The 17752-nt window shown below is 38.1% G+C and overlaps 1 protein-coding gene and 3 long non-coding RNA genes across 4 annotated transcripts in view; 1 reads left to right on the forward strand and 3 right to left on the reverse strand.

Moving 5' to 3' along the window:
- LOC110827357 (uncharacterized) overlaps nt 1-17752 on the forward strand; it is a 126066-nt gene that overhangs the window by 4536 nt on the left and 103778 nt on the right. The window lies entirely within an intron of this gene.
- LOC110827369 (uncharacterized) lies at nt 1789-4957 on the reverse strand. Its single transcript, XM_087358011.1, has 2 exons — nt 4799-4957; nt 1789-2311 (listed from the first exon to the last, which is right to left on the reverse strand). Exons 1-2 carry the CDS (start codon nt 4811-4813, stop codon nt 2132-2134), a joined length of 195 nt encoding a protein of 64 aa, XP_087214137.1. The 5' UTR covers nt 4814-4957; the 3' UTR covers nt 1789-2131.
- LOC110827374 (uncharacterized) lies at nt 8768-11206 on the reverse strand. The gene is made up of 2 exons (XR_002542299.2): nt 11077-11206; nt 8768-9218 (listed from the first exon to the last, which is right to left on the reverse strand). It is a non-coding gene; the product is annotated as an uncharacterized LOC110827374 (long non-coding RNA).
- LOC110827367 (uncharacterized) lies at nt 14982-15882 on the reverse strand. The gene is made up of 2 exons (XR_002542293.2): nt 15755-15882; nt 14982-15320 (listed from the first exon to the last, which is right to left on the reverse strand). It is a non-coding gene; the product is annotated as an uncharacterized LOC110827367 (long non-coding RNA).

Below are 17752 nucleotides of genomic sequence, written 5' to 3' on the forward strand. Positions count from 1 at the left end.
CTTAAGTAAATTAAGGAGCATCGTGGGGAACACTGCAGATAGGTCGTTGTTATTCGTAGTTCACATGTATTTAATCTCGTGTTCATTGTCAGCGTCAGCGTTTCACGTGGGGCAATGAGTTTGTCTCCTGATCAGGCAAGAAGTAGAGACATCTGTTGGTGAACTACGCAGCTCCTGTGCGGTCCAAGACGCCAATTCTACAGCAGGATTTTGCGTAGAACTAGCCGAGAAAGGTACGCACAGAAACAGATTCCTGAATTCATGATTGTCCATCGATTTCCATCCTTCCTGCGTGTCAAACGAGACTGGTAAGAAGATGGTGTCTTCTGCGACGTCGTGTAGTCTGGTAGCAATTGTCCAGTGTTTCAGAGGTTCATGCTGCCTCTATCATCAGGGCCGTGATAGTGTAACACTAATAAGTATGCCTGAGCTTTTGATGATATTGATCAGATTTCACGTTTTAAACACAATGTCTTTGTTTAGCGCTAAGAATTTTGCCTGTCTTGACAACAACCTTAATCGGACAATACATTTCTTACTGCTGACAACCGTCTTATTCGTGCTTCTTACGGTTGCTGTGTTGACAGACACGGAAAGAGCGGATTACTTGTTCCTGACAGGAATATGAAATCAATAAAACGTACTGGTTGTCCTTAAGTCGGAACATTTATGTTTTAACTAGTAGCAGGAATTTTTCTTAATTGTAGTGATAAAAAATATGCCATTACAGGAGCCCAAGTACTAATAAGTCACGTTCATTTAAATTCAGCACGCCTAAATCGGTCATTCCACATACAGAATGTCCCAGAGAGGTAAAAACATTCATTCAGTCATTTAACTAAAGACATTTTAATAAAATAAACCATTATGTATCAGAATAAGCACACAGTGCATTAGAAATTCCGGTATGGGTGTTCAAAATAACCTCAGATACGTTCGAGGCACAGCTGAAAACGTCGAGCAATAGACACTGTATCATTGAATACATATTATTCTGTACAAGAAAAACCTCTTTTATAAAACTCTATACTTCTGTATGAAAGAGAGAGAAGCTACATTTTGAAAGTTCCGTAGCGAAGAATATTTAAAAATTGTTGAATACACTGAGCACTGGGAACGACTTCTCCAAGAACCGTCTTTATTACCAGAATGAATTTTTTAAGACATGTCACTGTTGAAATCCTTGAGATGACAAGTATTCAGTTTAAGGGTACCGTTACTATTAAAATATTCGTAAGCCGTAAACAACAAGCAAAGTCGCGTGCACAAAGAATGGGAAACAATATAAAAAGTGATTAGAACATACACGCGTAGGAAGAGAATAATTTTAGGGAAAAATTACAAAGAGCTGGCATGAAATCGTAAGAAGCAACATGCCTGACATTTTTGATGCTCATTTGCTTATGTTGAATGAGATTGTATTGGTAATGTAATTTTATGATCTGTTTAACTATAAATTTAGATTTACATGTTATATAGCGCTGAAATAATTTATTTCCTTCCACTGTATATGCATACTAGAAAATTATTAGGGTCCCTACAAAGGATGGTCAAACCTGCATTTTGTATTTTTAACGTATCCGTATTACTCGACTAGCAATTGAAATACCTGCCGTTTAAACCTCAACATCCCGCGAGATTTACCCTATTAAAACTGTGTTTGCTTTCCCCATTTGTATATTTTACTTGTACGTTTAATGAACTGTCCTATTGCGTTCTCTTAGTTTCAAACGGATGTTTAGGATAAGGCAAAGTAGTACATGTTTAATATATTGAAATACACCAAACTGGGGATAGAATATGTATTTTATTTACTTGTACAACTTCTCACTGAAGACAAAATATAATGTTTTAAGGTATTGTGTCTTGTAGTTTTAAATTTTAAAAAAAAAAATTGAACGCAACTTCGACCATCTTTACTTTATTCACGTAGAAAATATGACTTCAGTAAGAACTTTTCTGGGTAATATAAAAGATTTAATACAGATGAAATGGCACATAATACAGTAAAGGAAACATCATTCACACGCAATTAGAGAAACAGAGTTAAGTACAGTTGTCAAATCCATATCGCCTTTCTGTTGGGAGGTTCATTGTCCGACGCCACGGTCCGTCATGTCTGCTTGGTGTTTTAGCCATAGTACGCGTAACCATAACCTGGTACTGCGGCTGCGTAGGGATAGCCAGAATATGCAGAGTAGTACACAGCCTCTGAGCCCTTCAGGTCCTTAGCGGGGAGGGGGAAAGGTCCTGGCATGGGTCCGGCGGACACGGTGGCAACCAGCACGATGGCGGCCACGAAGAAGAACACCTGAAACACACAGCGACTTCGCCTTAGCAGTCGGCATAACTCGCTTGGCAAGAAATTCATTCCTCTGTTCTACAAACAGAACACCATGTTTCGGGAACTTTATCTGCTTCCGTCTTCAGGTGGGGGATATCTACTCAGATGGGTCCGCTAGAGAGGTCTGATTCCGGTCATTGAACACCGAATATAGATTAAAAACGGGCCATATTATTAGCCAGATCCAACGTAGTGCTCTGTTTGTTGAAAATATGACGATGGACAAGAAAAAATATGAACTGTAATACACAGTAGTCTATACATTTTAAGATTGTTGCAAGAATTTCCTCATTCGAAATTTTATCACGGTGTTAACAAAACTCGTCACAGAATTCTTATCCTGAACCACCTCAGTCCAACTTTGAGAATGCCCTTAAATAAACCACATATTAAATAAACATGTTTATAATAATTTTTTCTCATAAGCTTACAAAAATATCGACGCTTTCCAGTAGCTTCACTTTGTATCGGAAGTAGTGGAATTGCGCGGTTCAGCTTTCATGGAACTCGAATATTTATTATCGTATATACAAGAACCCAAGTTGTCTAGTTTTCAGTGTTTCGACTGAAGTTGTATATGAACCTACATTTCTCAATTGTCCTTTGTACTACATGCCTCGCCCATCTCTTATTTTTTTCTCAGTCATCCTATTAGTAGGACACTAGATTAACTGTAAATATTACGAAGCTCCTCATTATGTAATATTCTCTATAATCCTGTTAGATTTTTGTTTTATAACAAAAGTCTATTAATAATAAAATAATTCGTATTCAGATTTGAATTTGAGTGTAAAACAACGTTTAAATCCCTTTGATACCCTTACGGTATGTTTGTCACTTAAGCTTGAAGTAATGATCTAACACTCAAGGATTTCTGGGTTGTTTGTTGTTAGTTTTTTATTGGTTTCTACCCATTAATTTTCTCTGTTTCCACTTTACATAATCACCGTGGTCTTGGACTTAGCATTAACGCTGAGATTGAAGGGTCGGACTCTTTTTAGAGCATGGATATGTATTTAGTCTGTCTGTGCCTTTTTGTGTTACAGTGTGTTTGTAGAGGCCTTGGCGATTATCTAAACTACAATTCAAAGAGTCCGGTTGAATGAATTAGAATTTATAATTGTTCTGCAGTGAAAAGGCCTTTTTTCAGAATCGTTATACGGTGTGTTGAGCGCTGTGAGTACTTCAATTTTATAAGGGAAAACTAAAGAAATTAGCTGATTGCGCGTCGAATTGTTTATGCGAGAGTTTTTATCTCAATATCCTGATGAGATGTCAGGTTCAAGCTGATTGGGCGTCTGAAAAAAAGTCTTGATTCCAGGGAACAGATATTTCCAGCCTAGGGACTCAGATTTGTGTTTTTATGCATGTTGCGTAAGTTCTGAAGCATGCCTTCGTCGTATGTATAAAACGACGAAAATTTTGTGAAGTGAGCTGTTCGTCTGTTATATTATCTGCATTCCATTTCCTAAAACTCCCGGTTGATCTGTATGTAATATGATGGATTATCTAGGTCTAAATTTGTCAGAATTTTTTTATTTTAGCCTATATTAATCCATTGTAACAAATGTACTATGTTACATCTTCACATAACGGACTAATTTCTTATATTGCTTTAAATACGTAAAATAAAAAATACTTTAAATAAGGCTTACAGATAGAAATGAGATTATATTGTCTTGTAATGCAATTGACTTGTGATGCTTGAATGTTATTCGTAAAGATGAAGTTTAACAAAACTTTGAATTTTATTCGGTTTAATTTGTAATTATTAATGAACATATAGCTTTGTATGCGAACTGCTACGTGCTCTGTCAGCATCCACATTTTTATTAGATGGTTTTACATATTTTTAGTGTAATATAGATCCGTGATCCAAAAGTCACGGGCGAAATTTAAATCATTTTTGAAGGAGGAATAAAGTTGCTGTTGCGGTGTCACTGCACTCTTGTATTCATAAGTTAACCGGTTCGAATCTTGGTCGGGGTACCTGCTATTCTTAATGAGGCATTTTGTGTCTTTTCTTAATCTCTCCAAAATTAATGCTGAGAGTATGTCTTAAAAGTAGGATTTGAGGTTTTCATGGCGGTGAATACGAATGTCTTCTGGGTTGTAGCGCCCAGAAGACACCCATTTTCGTACCCCCTTGCTTCACTCCTAAAAAACCGTTAATTGTTCACAGTTTATGATCGCCTTCCGAAATCATTTTGTGCCATATAATGTCTGCAGTAAATTTACCAAGAATTAATCACGGAAACAGGGTAGAGAGGACTTCTGATGATGACTGTCACTTAACTGGTAAAGAATATCTGTTATCGTGTTCATACGAGCCTGCCACTGGACCATATGAATCCAGTTCACGTCTACACACTGTGTGTCATTAATACCCATTTAAATATTGTAATGTCTGTGCTGAGTTTACGGCAGACTAGATCCCAGATTCGTGTTACTTACGAGCAGCTTGTTCATGTTGAGTGGAGTGTTGATTGCTTGACTTGGAAGACTTGAGTATCTTGCAGGATTGCTTGTACTGTGCCCATACTTAACCACTGGTCCATATTTATACTGCAGTTGGTGTAACCAGAACGAAGGTGGTGTCGGATTAACTACAAAAAATAAATCGACTCTTGAATTGCCCTTGTCCTTGAAAAGCAAGTGTGTTCATTCTTCCTTTTGTAAGTTTGTAAGTGTGTGGTATCCTTTGTGAGATGGTTTGTCAAGCCGATGTATAATGATCAGCAAAATTGAAGAAGGAATAGAAAAGTTGCATTGTCTTTGGCAAGGGGCGGGGGTTCTGCCACTGTGAGTCGAGGTATTCAAGGGGACTGTTGAGATGGGTGGGTGTCAGCTCCTCCTCTGAATGACATTTTTGTCTTTTTAAACTTGAAGCAGCTGGGATCTTGGGTGTGGTCTTTAAACGACCATCTCGTGATGGGAGTCGTCCATGTATTTATTACGTCCAGATATTATGTACTCGTTTCTTTATTTACCACGCCACGTTTAAAATGACGTAATGTCTAAGGAAGAATGTCGCATTGCTCTGTACGAACAGTTGACACGCCATTATTTACGCCACAGCTATGGGTATTTTTAGACACAATTATGAGTGAATTGTGTTATTGTACATAATTCGTTCCACATTTAAAGATGGCGAAATAGAGGAAGAAAATTTACATGACGCCATCTTTGACTATAATGATCAATTTTAACTAATTAATACTGTAATGACTGTTTATTAAAGCAAACTAAAATCTATTTATGCAATTTATTTGTCAGTGTTTATCCAGTTGTTCTATTTTTGCAAGTATTTTAGAAGAGCTCAAGAAACGTGTGCTTTTAAGGAAAGTGGTCGCTATTATTGAAATGGTTCGACAATTTTTCATAAAATTCTTGTGTTTTAAATTTAATTAAAATCCGGTTATCAGTTCTAGAGCTGATTCATGCGTCACATCCGCTGCGCATAAACTTCCTTTATTATTTTCCTCCACGATTATGCATGTTCTTCCCAAGTCGCATGGATGATTGGTTACATTTAACTCTGATTTCGGCTGCGTAAATAAAAATACTTTACTTCGTTACATGTCTTTTGAAGGTCACCAACGCGTAGAGATGTCCTTTGAGTACAGATAATTATATTTGATAATTGCTGTTTTCAAAGTTCTGATGGCGTGCTATATGGATGGAGGTATTACAAAGAACAGAAGACACATGCGTCGTCTTTCTCATTATTGTTGATTTAGGAGCTACAAGCACTGCTCATGACTTATTTGACCAAATCTTCTTAAGAGTTTAGATTAATACAAGATTAATATTAGTGACACAGCCAGCTTCCACTTCACCAATGTGACGTTTAACTAAAAACGTCGCTGTTAAGTGATTATCAATGCTGTTTCACATGTATGAGGTCCGAAATTTATTTTTAGGCCCGAATACCGGCGGTTATTAATGAAATTATTTATTTTCCTCAGTCAGGTAAATATTGGTGTAGTATATTTATTTTGTACAGTCTATACACAAACGTTTGAAGTTTATTGGTGTTGTAAAAATTATATAATATTAAAACATTTTGTTGTGTAAAATATTATATTAGCGCTCTTAATCGTATTTACGAAAATAAATATATTTAATCAAACACAAACATGACGCATATAAGATACAAATTGGTGTAGTAGTTTAAATACGCCACTAAGGCTACTGTGTTTTAGATCGTCTCTGCTTTTGTAGTGTGGTTTTACGAGTTGTTACTAACGTTTCAGAGGAACATACCACCTTTATCTGTAGGGTTGAAGTGCTTGAAGATCGGAGCGATAATTTTTTTCGAAACTTCGATAATCATATGCAATTAACAAGGCGTCACCACCCAGAAGACCAGAATCTTTATAGCCGTGATAACCTCAGGTCTCAGTTTAAACATTTCGTTTCAATAATCTGCATGATGAAATTAAGAGTAGAATACATTCCGGAAACTCTTGTTTTCATTCAATTTAGAAACTGGTGTCATCCCGTTTGCTATACAAAACACTTTTCATCAGGATATACAAAACAATAATTTTGCATGTTGTCTGGTATGGTTGTGAAACATGGTCTCTTACTTTGAAGGAAGAGCATATATTAAGAGTCTTTCAGAACAAGGTGCTCAGGAGGATATTTGCACCTAGGAGGGATGAAATAAGTGGAAAATCTAGAATATTACATAACGAGGAGCTACATAAATTGTACAGGTCACCTAGCAGAGTCAGGATAGCGAAGTCTAGGAGACTTCGATGGGCTGGGCATGTGGCACGCATGGGGGGAAGGCAAGGGGAAAATTCAGAATTTTGGTGGGAAATCCTTCTAGAAAACAGTCACTGGGCAGACCAAGAAGGTGATGGGAAAATATCAAGATGAATCTTAGGAAGGTGGGCTACGAGGATGGTAAATGGATGGAGTTGGCTCAGGATCGTGTCCGGTGGAGGGCTTTGTTGTTGTCGGTGTTGCCCCTCCGGGTTCTGCTACCAGAGAGTTAGTTCATTAGTTGGAACTTTAAATAGCTTGCGGCTGGAAGGAAATCACATAGGCTACACTGTGTAAACCAAAGACGTTTCTGATCTGTAACAGAGAGCGAACTACAAAGTACTGTCGCTGGGAAATAATGTTTGCTGTATGGACTGTTCTGACAACACATTCTTCCTTATCTGTTCCATTTCCAACCATTTTCTTCTCACGGACGTGGAGCGCACAGATTCGTCCCGGATACTGTACTTTTCGTGCAAAGATCGCATAGTCATTGAAATGCGAAGAGTCTGGTTCCGGCCTCCGCCCTGTCCTGTGCTTCCTCCACCTGCGTCAGAACGCCGCGCCGCCTTCAGGCGTGACTCTTTAGCTGGATGTTGATGTGACAAGGTCACCTGCTCTCTTTAATTACAAGTATTATCTGCACTGACTTTATAACAGGAGTGGACAAATTAAAGCAACGGAAATTTTTTGAGAGCAAAGTGCTGGGAAGGATAGACCGGTTTAGTTCTAAGAGAGATCAAATAACAAAGGGTTTAAACAATTAAGCAATTTAAAAAATACAATGTATCTATTTATGTGATCCTTAAACTGTATCTCATATCCTAAGAGAAGGACATAATTGAGGGTGAGATTTCAGGTTCTCACGGCGGCGAATATGAAGACGACTGTATTCTGTGTTGTTGCACCGTGCGATGTAATAAAACTTTATCGACGTTTCAGAGGTTGTTACTGCCTCTGTAATCAGATCGAAGATCATCGTCGCTATCATTGCTCTGATTATGGAAGCAGCAAGCATCTTTAAAACGTTGGTAAACTTGCATCAACCCATTCTTCATACTCGCCGCCGTGAGAACGTCAAATACCATTAACCTGATACTGTTTGGGTGATGTGGGCCGAACATGTAGAATGCACATTGAATGACAGGATGTTAGTCGGAATACCTTGACGGAAGACTCTACTTGGGAGACCTAGACATAGTTGGGACACTAATATTTATATGGTTCTTAAGGAAACAGGTTGTGGAATTGGCTGTATTTATCTGGCTCTGGGTAGGATCAAATGATATGGGATTGTTTAAAAACAGGGCGATACAACTTTTAGTTCTGTAAAAGAGAGCAAAGTTCTTGAAAAACGATCGTTTGGCAACCTGGGGCGGAGATGCATGAATGGCATTAAACTAGAGCAAAGGCGTAGAATCAGGCAGGCAAGGGGAAACCACCTGATTATATTCCCAAGAGAGCGCTTCGTGGATGGACGATTCCAACCCATGAAGGGCCACCACGCCCTGTTAAGGGCCAAGGACAGAGGAGGAGAGATCTTAAATAAATAATGTTTGGTTTTGTGAAGTGGCAGGCTCTGATACCAGTGGAGAGGTTTTATATTGGCGGTCTTAAAGATCCTGGTCCCAGTACAAGATAATCAAATAATTAATTGTTAATACTGCTGCTATAAGCATTTTATTTCAAAAGAAATGTTTCAATTTGCATACATTGTAAAGTAGTAATACTTATAAAAATATAAATCATTTAATGTCATCATCTACTGAACACATTGCTTTGTTGGATATATTCCAGTTGAAGTCATGAATTTTTGGAAGAAAATAAGCTAATTCATCGCTGGTTCAGACAAGAATGGAGACGAATGTTGCCCATAATCTAGCTTGAAGTCGTCATCATGTTAATTGTTGGCAGTGATTTGACGTTTTCATCCCCAATATGCGACAGGGTAGTAAGCTGGGTAGTAGGCGTAAGGGTAGTACACAGTCTCGGAGCCTGCTAGGGTTTCCTTAGGGACAGATCCCGCTGGAAATGGGCGGGGGCCGGGAAATGCGGCTCCTGAGGCCATGGACACCAGGACAGCCAACAAAATAACTCCTGCCTGTAATAAAATATCTCAGAATTAAATATGTTTATCTGTGAACAAAATTCAAAGTAAAGAGTGTGTTGGAGATCGACTACAGAACCGACCGAATTTTATTATGAGAAGAAAGCGGCAGTGTCATGACATGTGGCACGCATGGGGGAAATGAGAAATACAGAAACATATATCCTGAAGGGAAGAGGCCATTTTGAAGGCCTTGGCTTAAAATCGAAGATAATACTAAAATATATCTTACAGCAGGTATCACCAGCCTTTCTAGGGTGACGGGAAACTAGGAAGAGCTTATAAGCTATAGCGACACCGTATAAGTCTATCAGAATTTTATATTTGTACGCCTTATGAATATTATGAAAGTATTGCGGGCATCATAAATGTTGAAGGCATTTGGACACGAAGCAATGACTCGAGATGGACTAACGGGTGAAATGACGTAACGGGCCTCGAGGTTTTCCTTTTCGTCTATCATTGTTAAGTTTACAAAAATGTGAAGTTTGAATAGCCAGACGTTTAGTACGCATGGAGCAAACAATAAATGCGAAGGTCTGCAAGGTTTTGGTTGGAGAAGCTTCCTTTAAGATCTTGAGGACAGTTAAACCACATTATACTAATTTTACGTAAAAACCAAGAGCACGCCGGACTTAATATGCTGTATCTTGCAGCCACTAGAACGTTCTTCTGTATTTGTCATGTGAAATTGTTATATTATTTTCGAAATTTCTGTTTGTCAAGTTCGCCTTAAAATTGATGACATCACCCATATATAAATATATGTTTTAGATAATGTGGTAAAAAAGTGAATCATAGTTTTCTTGCTCATAGATAGATCATCGGTTGAATTTTAAAGCTTTACATTCCAGTGAATCTTAATGTAACTCATCTTAGAAAATAAATTGGAATTAAGTGGCTGGGCGTTTCGTTCTTACGCATCAGGATGAAAATTTTGTACCATGGAGTTGCTTATTGTCTTATCTCATTTCTCTTAGGAACCATACTGACCCCGACGTCCATATCAGACAGCACACGTCAGACCATGTGACGGAATTGTCTATAAATACAGGTTACCAGATAGTTTGAGGTTTTCATGATCTGTGATCCGAAACACGCCTGTTTGCGAAATAATTAAATACGTAATTGAATCTCGTGCGGAACAGAGGAGCTGTCAAACCGTAAAATGACAGAATTATATTTATATCTTGACAACTGATCTTCCTTATGTGTTACTGGATTTTCCTTATATCTTTAAAGAACAGAGGTTGTTTTATCATTCATTAACCCTACATTTTTTCCACAAAGTGTATTTATGGGTTTCGTGTAATTCTCAGAATAAACAGCTACCTTTTCTCTAAACATCATTAATCAGCCGGTTTTTTGTAACAAAGGCGCGGTTTTGTTAGATGGAAACTGAATTTTTAAAATTATTTTGATAAATTTCATGCTTCAAAGGGTTAAGTAGTTCATATTTACGCTTCTGGACCCGAAGGTTCGTCCTAGTTGTCAGAAGCCTGCCATTGGATCCTACTCTGAACTACATTAGTCTTGCTTGCATATACACAACTTACTTGTGTTAGATAATATTTTAACTTGACGCTTCTATGTAGACCGAGGTCTATGAATATAGACTTAAAATTTTCCAGCCATTTATTTCCTCCTCTGCGTGCTACCTGTTCTGCGCATGTTATCCATTCAGATCGTTATTCTTTTAACACGTATTTGGTGATGAGCGCGTATTTGTAAGATTGCCGTCATGAAATTTCTGTATCTGTAATAAAATATTACACAGTCAAAATGCACTGTGTATTTCCCTCGTGACTGCATTCGCACACTTGATAAATTTTTATACAATCTCTGTACTTACGATGAACTTCATGGTGATGGCAGTTGCTGGTTGTTAACTCTGCCGGTGGTCAATAGCTGGCAGGAGGAACCATCCTGACATTTATACTTAGAAGCATGAACACCCCTTCTCTCCGCAAATGGTGCTATCGTCACACGTATTCTTGCATTTCCGTGCACGATTTGCTTAACAATGTCGTCCTTCACTGTGAACAGATTTTTAAATTTTTTTTCCATGCTCTGTTGAGTTTTTTCTCATTTCAATAAGTTACTGGGAAGTCGACTCTCTCTCTCTGCACCTCTCTATCATTCTCTCATTCTCTTCAACATACCTCATTAGTTACATGTAGATGGTAATTGACAGATTTATAGACGTTATGGTTAATCAGGTAACTACAGACGTAGATAACGTCTTCGAATGCCATTAAATAAATAAATATATCTATGTATGCATTTATTTATACTTATGCACCAATTTATTTTATGTACCTACAGTTCTAAGTATTAAAATATACCCTCACATAAATCTACTTTTGTGTGGTTTAAATCTTGGCTCCTATCTTAATAGCAAGCAAATTCATAACATAAACTCTTTATCAGTATTATTAGGGCGATAAAATCAAGGATGGTGGCGTATAGGGGATGCAGCATTCATGGGGGAGATGTGAAATATGTACAGGAGGCGTCCATTTGGGAAACATTCGTAGATGGGATGATAATATTAAACTTATCTTAAAGAAGTAGAGTATGGATGTGAGAACTGGATTCATCTGACTGAGGTTAGGGTACGGTGCAGGCTCTTGTTAACGTAAATAAAAACATTGTGATTCCATAGAAGCCGGGAAATTCCTTTATAGCTGAACGAATAAGTTATGAATGAGCTCCTCAAGAGGGGGTGTTTATTTGCATGGAAAATAAATTTTAGTTGGATCAGTTTTTCTTTTGTATTTTTATTTTAAGACTTGATTTCGAATTTTGTTTTGAGCTGGAGTATCGCCGATGCGATTGTGCCTAACTAGCTACATTATACCTCCTTGTAAAGGAGCACACAGTTTTAATGCAGTAATGTGCACATCGCTGAACTGTGTACCAAAGGAGTTTATGAGCCAGGCGTTGAATCAGTGTGTACAAGACACATAAGTGAAGAGTTTCGAATGCACGGGAGTGAAGGTAGATACAGTAGCCACATTGCTGAACACGCCGTGGATGTGTAATGAAGAGAACTGAATAGCCTTGAACTTGCCTTCGGTTGGCGAAGCACGGAAGTATTTTCCTGCCCTGAATAATAAGTGGTTTGCCTTGTCGCAGAGAAGAAGAAGTATTAGAAGTGCCTTATCCATCCTACAACGAGTAATCTGTTTGAGAGATTTTATATAATTGTTGAGTGGCGTAATTAGACAGTTACTTTTGAAACTTATGTAATTAAATATCATTATATGTGGAATGCTGTTGACTTGTGATCCAAATTCCTTAATGAAACAGGTGCCGTCTCATTACTTTATTAATTTCCTTTTAATACATTTTTATGGAGATCTACGAACGCAGTGTAGGGTGAATGCAAATTCTGCAAGGTAAAACTTAATGGCATGAAAGTAAGGAGGGTGGAAAAAGGAACGTAGTTGCAGGAAAAGAATAATAAAATAAAAAATAAGCGCGGAGATAGCGTAAGAAAGGAAAGAGGAGACCAAGGTAGATGCGATAAAAGGGTTGTTGAATTGAGAGCAACAAAAGTGAACGCTAAAAGAAGCAGGTAAAGTAAAACCGGGGGAGAAATAAAGAAATGACAAGAGAACGTGGGTAACATTTTCTTTTTGATGGCCCTTATTTTAAATCTTGCTGCAAGACGTCGGTCGTAATGAGCCATAAACTTACCTTTCCTCATGCAGTAAACACGCAGCCTGTTAAACTTACAGTTTGTAACTTATTTCAATAAACGTTTGTTATCATAATTCACCCAAACCTGTTCCTTTTATGAGTTTAGACTCCGAAATCTGAAATGATGGTGCATTGTTACGAAATGGTTTAAAGAGAATGCGTAGAAAAGTAAAAGAAATACAAAACGACATAGTGTGTTTATAACAGAGTCAACCTTGTTCGTAAGTGACGTAATATCCGATCGAAAGTTCTGGTAATCTGGTGGCATGGATTTCCCTGCAATCCGACGCGTCGTGATTGTGAACGGAGACCAGTTGATTTGAATACTTGGCGAGAGGAGAACAGATACACGTTCTCCACCGCTGTACTTTGCAGAGTGCAAATAAGAACCAGCATTCAGATGCCATATCTCTGACATCTTGTCTTCTGTATTGAATGATGCATTTGGAAGTTTCTCTGTCACTCCAAGGAAGATAAGGGTTCTCGTGGCGCCGAATATAAATATGACTGTCTTCTGGGATATTACGCCTTGTAGTCTAATATAAGTTGATGGGTGTTTTAGAGGTGCTTAATGCCTCCGTCATCAAAGCGCTACGCCTCAGAAGACAGTCATCTTCATGGTTAGGGTAAGTGTCTTATAGAGAGTCTTTCTGAAAATGTCCTTAAGTGCGTTTAATTACCGGTAAAATCTCGTCACTAAAACACGCGCTGTTCTACAGTGCGTTCGAAAATCCACTGTGCAGGCACGCTTTTGCATGTAGGTCTTGAAAACACTGGCACTGGCAGTGAGATGACGCAGCACTGGCAATACTGGCAAATTGTGGTTAACTTCACCGCGACTTTTCGAACAACCCGTATTATGCGCATAATCTTGCGATTATCACGAGGGGCAGTGCATCCTCTCAAGATTACTGAACTCTGAGACACAAAATACAATGATGTTTGCTAATTATATGCAATTAAAACTAGAGCATATTCTTAGAAAGACCCTCTAGATAAACTAGCAGATTGTCTAGCAGTAATGCTACTGCGGGGAAATTTGAGGACGGTGCATTCAGTAAACTCTGCACACTGGAAACGTTTTTCTTATGTTAATCACGATGAATGTCGGAAATTGAATTATCAGCGTAGAAGGTCTGAGTGTCACTGAGCTCAACAAATTGACGTTGTCGGTGTGCCATAACTTTGCTTGAATTACTTTCTGCATGCATCCCTACGCATGTCCGGAAATTCCACCAAGTTTTCAGGGTCACACCAACAGATCTAGACAGTGATGTCACAAGACATTCCGTCAGACTTCGGTTCACCCAATGCTCTAGAATGGCACAACCGAATCATAGAAATATCATGTTAATGTGACCCTTGCTTTATTCTCTTTTTTATAATAATAACTGAAGTTTTTACTCAGAATAAGAAACCACGTTCACACCATTATAAAACATCTCGAAAAGTGGGAAGGAAAGTAAGACATATGTAATATTTTTCGTATGAAGCGTTTTTAGAGCTAAAAATTTGTTTGTACCAAAAGTTGTTATCGTGAAGGGGCGCCTGCAGAAATGAAGTATGCTCTCCCGCCGAGTGCCGTTGCAGCAGGGCGCTGTGATTAACAGGGGAAGGCCAAAGAACACGGAGAAAAATAATCTCCCCTTGCCACATGGTATATTGCGATTATAACAACTGTTACAATTAACGAATAATAGGGAAAATGTGGGAGAAAACAGCAGTGATGCATATTCAGGCACCGCACCTGCTCTGTTCTGGAGTGGGTGAGGAATTCTTAGTCAGTATAGCCGTAATACTTTTAAAACACAAATCTTTCTTCGTCGTTGATAGCTACCTGCTCAGTAGTAACCTATAATATTAAATTAATTTGAGGGAGATAGGTCTAGTAAGGAGAATTTTGATCGGCTGAATAACTTACGAACAGTTCAAAGTGTGTTTCGTACCATCTAGTTGATTATGTCCACTATAGTTGACGCCATATTCAAGTGATTTGGGAGATCTGTAGCCAGTGAAGGAACAAGGTAATAATAAAATAAGGGACACCCAGTATTCTTGTTATTATATTTAATAGTAGTCTTGTGACTGTACACTGTGCCAAAACATCAAAGAAGGTATCTATATCAGAATCACTTCCTCGTCTTAAGAATCTGCAGTCGAAGTTTCAAGAAGAGAAGGTCCGTAGTTCATAGCTCGTAAGTTATCATAACAAATGCTGTGTCGGGGGGTTGTTTAGCGGTAATAGTATCCGTAGGGGTGGTACACGGCAGCGGGAACGTTGTACGCGTAGGGGGATGCCACATACACTGCCTCAGAGCCTTTCAGGGCTTCCTTGGGAGCGTCAGCGGCATAACAAGCCACGACGGCGAACAGGAGGAGCAAGGCAATTGCCTGGAAAAAGAGGCACAACACACATGTATAGTAGCACAATACTATTCTCGTCTGATATGACCATTTAAAGCCGTAAGCAACCAGTAGCTGTTCAGTTTGTGTGATTCTCAGAAGAAAGAACTATTATTTCTTTAAACAGCATTCACATACAACTTTTGTAATGGCGAAATACTATTTTCTGTTTCCATACCACGTTAATATTATTAGTTATATTGGAAGTCACAAATGTTACCGTTGTAAGTGGGATCTGTAGGGCTTAAAATCTTCACAAAAATATTATTATTTGTTGTATTATACTAAGTTTTCCAGTAAACATTAATTTAGATACTACTTCTTTGTGGATTAGATGTTTGTGAAGTAGTGCTATCTAAGCAAACAGTAAGAAATCGTCACCCTGGAAGCCGTAAGCTTCATTAATCTGTTGCAGTACTTACGAAGTACTTCATATTGAAGACGGTGCGGTGACTGATGCTGAAGTCTGTACTGTGTAATAATTGGTTTGTATTGTTCGGGTCCAGTATTTATACTTGAACTTTGTCAGGGATGTTGGGACCCTTTACAAAGGGGATGTGGACAGGTTGGTTCACTCCTACATCTCAATAAGCAAGCCCTGTCTCAGAACAAGAGTGTAATATCTCTGGTTGTTGTTAGGACAACATTTTCTATAAAATGTCTTTTGCCCTTTTATGAACTTTCTCTCGACTACGATCAGCAAGAATTTGTTTGTATCTGATGGCTGATTAAATAAATGTGAACACTTGCTGGCAGTTTTGTTTTGTGCTTTGTTTTATCTAATATTCATAGAATCCTGTATCTTCCTATTCTGTCTCGAGGTTTTGATCCGTTTCTATACGCTGATAGCCAACTGCGATGCAGTGTAGTTGATGTTATGCCCTCGTTAAGGCTTTTCCTGCTTTTATGAAATCGATTGAAGTGTTTTTAGAAACTCGCATTGGACCTTGTTTTAAGCCAGTTAGAACCAGTGCATATCCTAATACCCTCAATATAGTGATAATGCCTTAAAACAGATAGGTGGGTGTTTGGACCTTGTCCATCGTCTGATGCCTATTGATGGACAAGGTCTAAAGACCCAGCAATGCAGATTGTAATTCACCATCGTCAGAAAGTTTCATAGAAGAAATCCATAGCTGCCATCGGTTGTTAGTAGCGTGTATACGATTTTGGGTCCCTCTGACATGGAGATCACGGGTTTGAATCTCATTCTTGGCATATTTTCTGTATTGTAATGACCTGAGTATGTTCCGATTGGTCCATCTCCAATTCAATAATTCCTGCTAGATGCCTAAATAATTTTTTCAGTATTAATATAGGATACAAATCGGACAGAGATCCTAATTCATGTTCGCTAAAGAAGAAAGAAAGAAACAAAACGGATGAATGACTAAAAATTTCTGACTGCAAGTGGTAAAGGGATTGAGAATTACTTAAATGTGAATGAGGTGACATGGAGTACGATTCTATTATTACGTTAATGATAATTTGTTAAATGTTTTCCTCGAATAAAATTATACTCTGATATCAAGAGCAGGCTTTTTCACTTCTGAATAAGATATGTTGTCTGTTAAAAGTACGAAAGGTTACGGGATAAAAACTTCTGTAGTTATGAATCTGTTTGTAGGATGCGAATTTAAGCCACTTTTGCATTGACCCTCATAACAAAACTTCGTACATTGATGGCCTTGGTTTCAGTTTTCAAGTCCATGGGTGTGGTCTTGAACCTATGCAGGCGGAATATCGTCAAAGTAATTTCTCCACATTTTATTTTCTTGCTTGGCATCGTATTCATTATATAAAGTTGAGTTCCTAATAAAACTGCTAACCGTGAATTGGTCCAATAGGTTTTTGTTTTGAAGAAAGCCTCATCACTTTCTTCTTCCTCTGGTTATTTTGACGGTCTCAGATCCCAAGACCTTCATATTGGAACTCATTACGACTTCTTTATAACGATGCGTGTTAGGAGCGGTTATTCTGGCACGTGTAACGTGGTGATTTTAATGGCACAGACATCGATTATTGTCTTTTAAATGCGATGATGGCCTTCGTGAGAAAGCAATTGAAACAACTTTACTGCAAGAGCAATTTGAATTGTAAATGCTGATGTTTTCATTAACTTGTTTTAAATATTTAATTACTGTTCCCGAGGACATCCACTTATGAATTAATAGAAAATAAATTATTCTAACATATTGACATTCCTTTTATTTGATGTGGACTTTTCGTTGTTGCTTAAGTATTACTGAAGTTCTTACATTGAAGGAACAGTGATCTTATCTGATAGAACTACACGTAAGTCTCAGAGGAGGAATCCATTGTTATTATTAATTACCTATAAAACGAGACCGCTATGGTTATTATTGGAGTGACAAGAAGCAGTGTAATGCTGTTATGACTTACGAAGCATGTAATTATGC

The sequence above is a fragment of the Zootermopsis nevadensis genome, unplaced genomic scaffold (genome assembly GCF_977971745.1).
Source record: "Zootermopsis nevadensis isolate Lab colony 2312 unplaced genomic scaffold, Znev_1.0 Znev_ptg000029l, whole genome shotgun sequence".
Lineage (NCBI taxonomy): Eukaryota > Metazoa > Arthropoda > Insecta > Blattodea > Termopsidae > Zootermopsis > Zootermopsis nevadensis.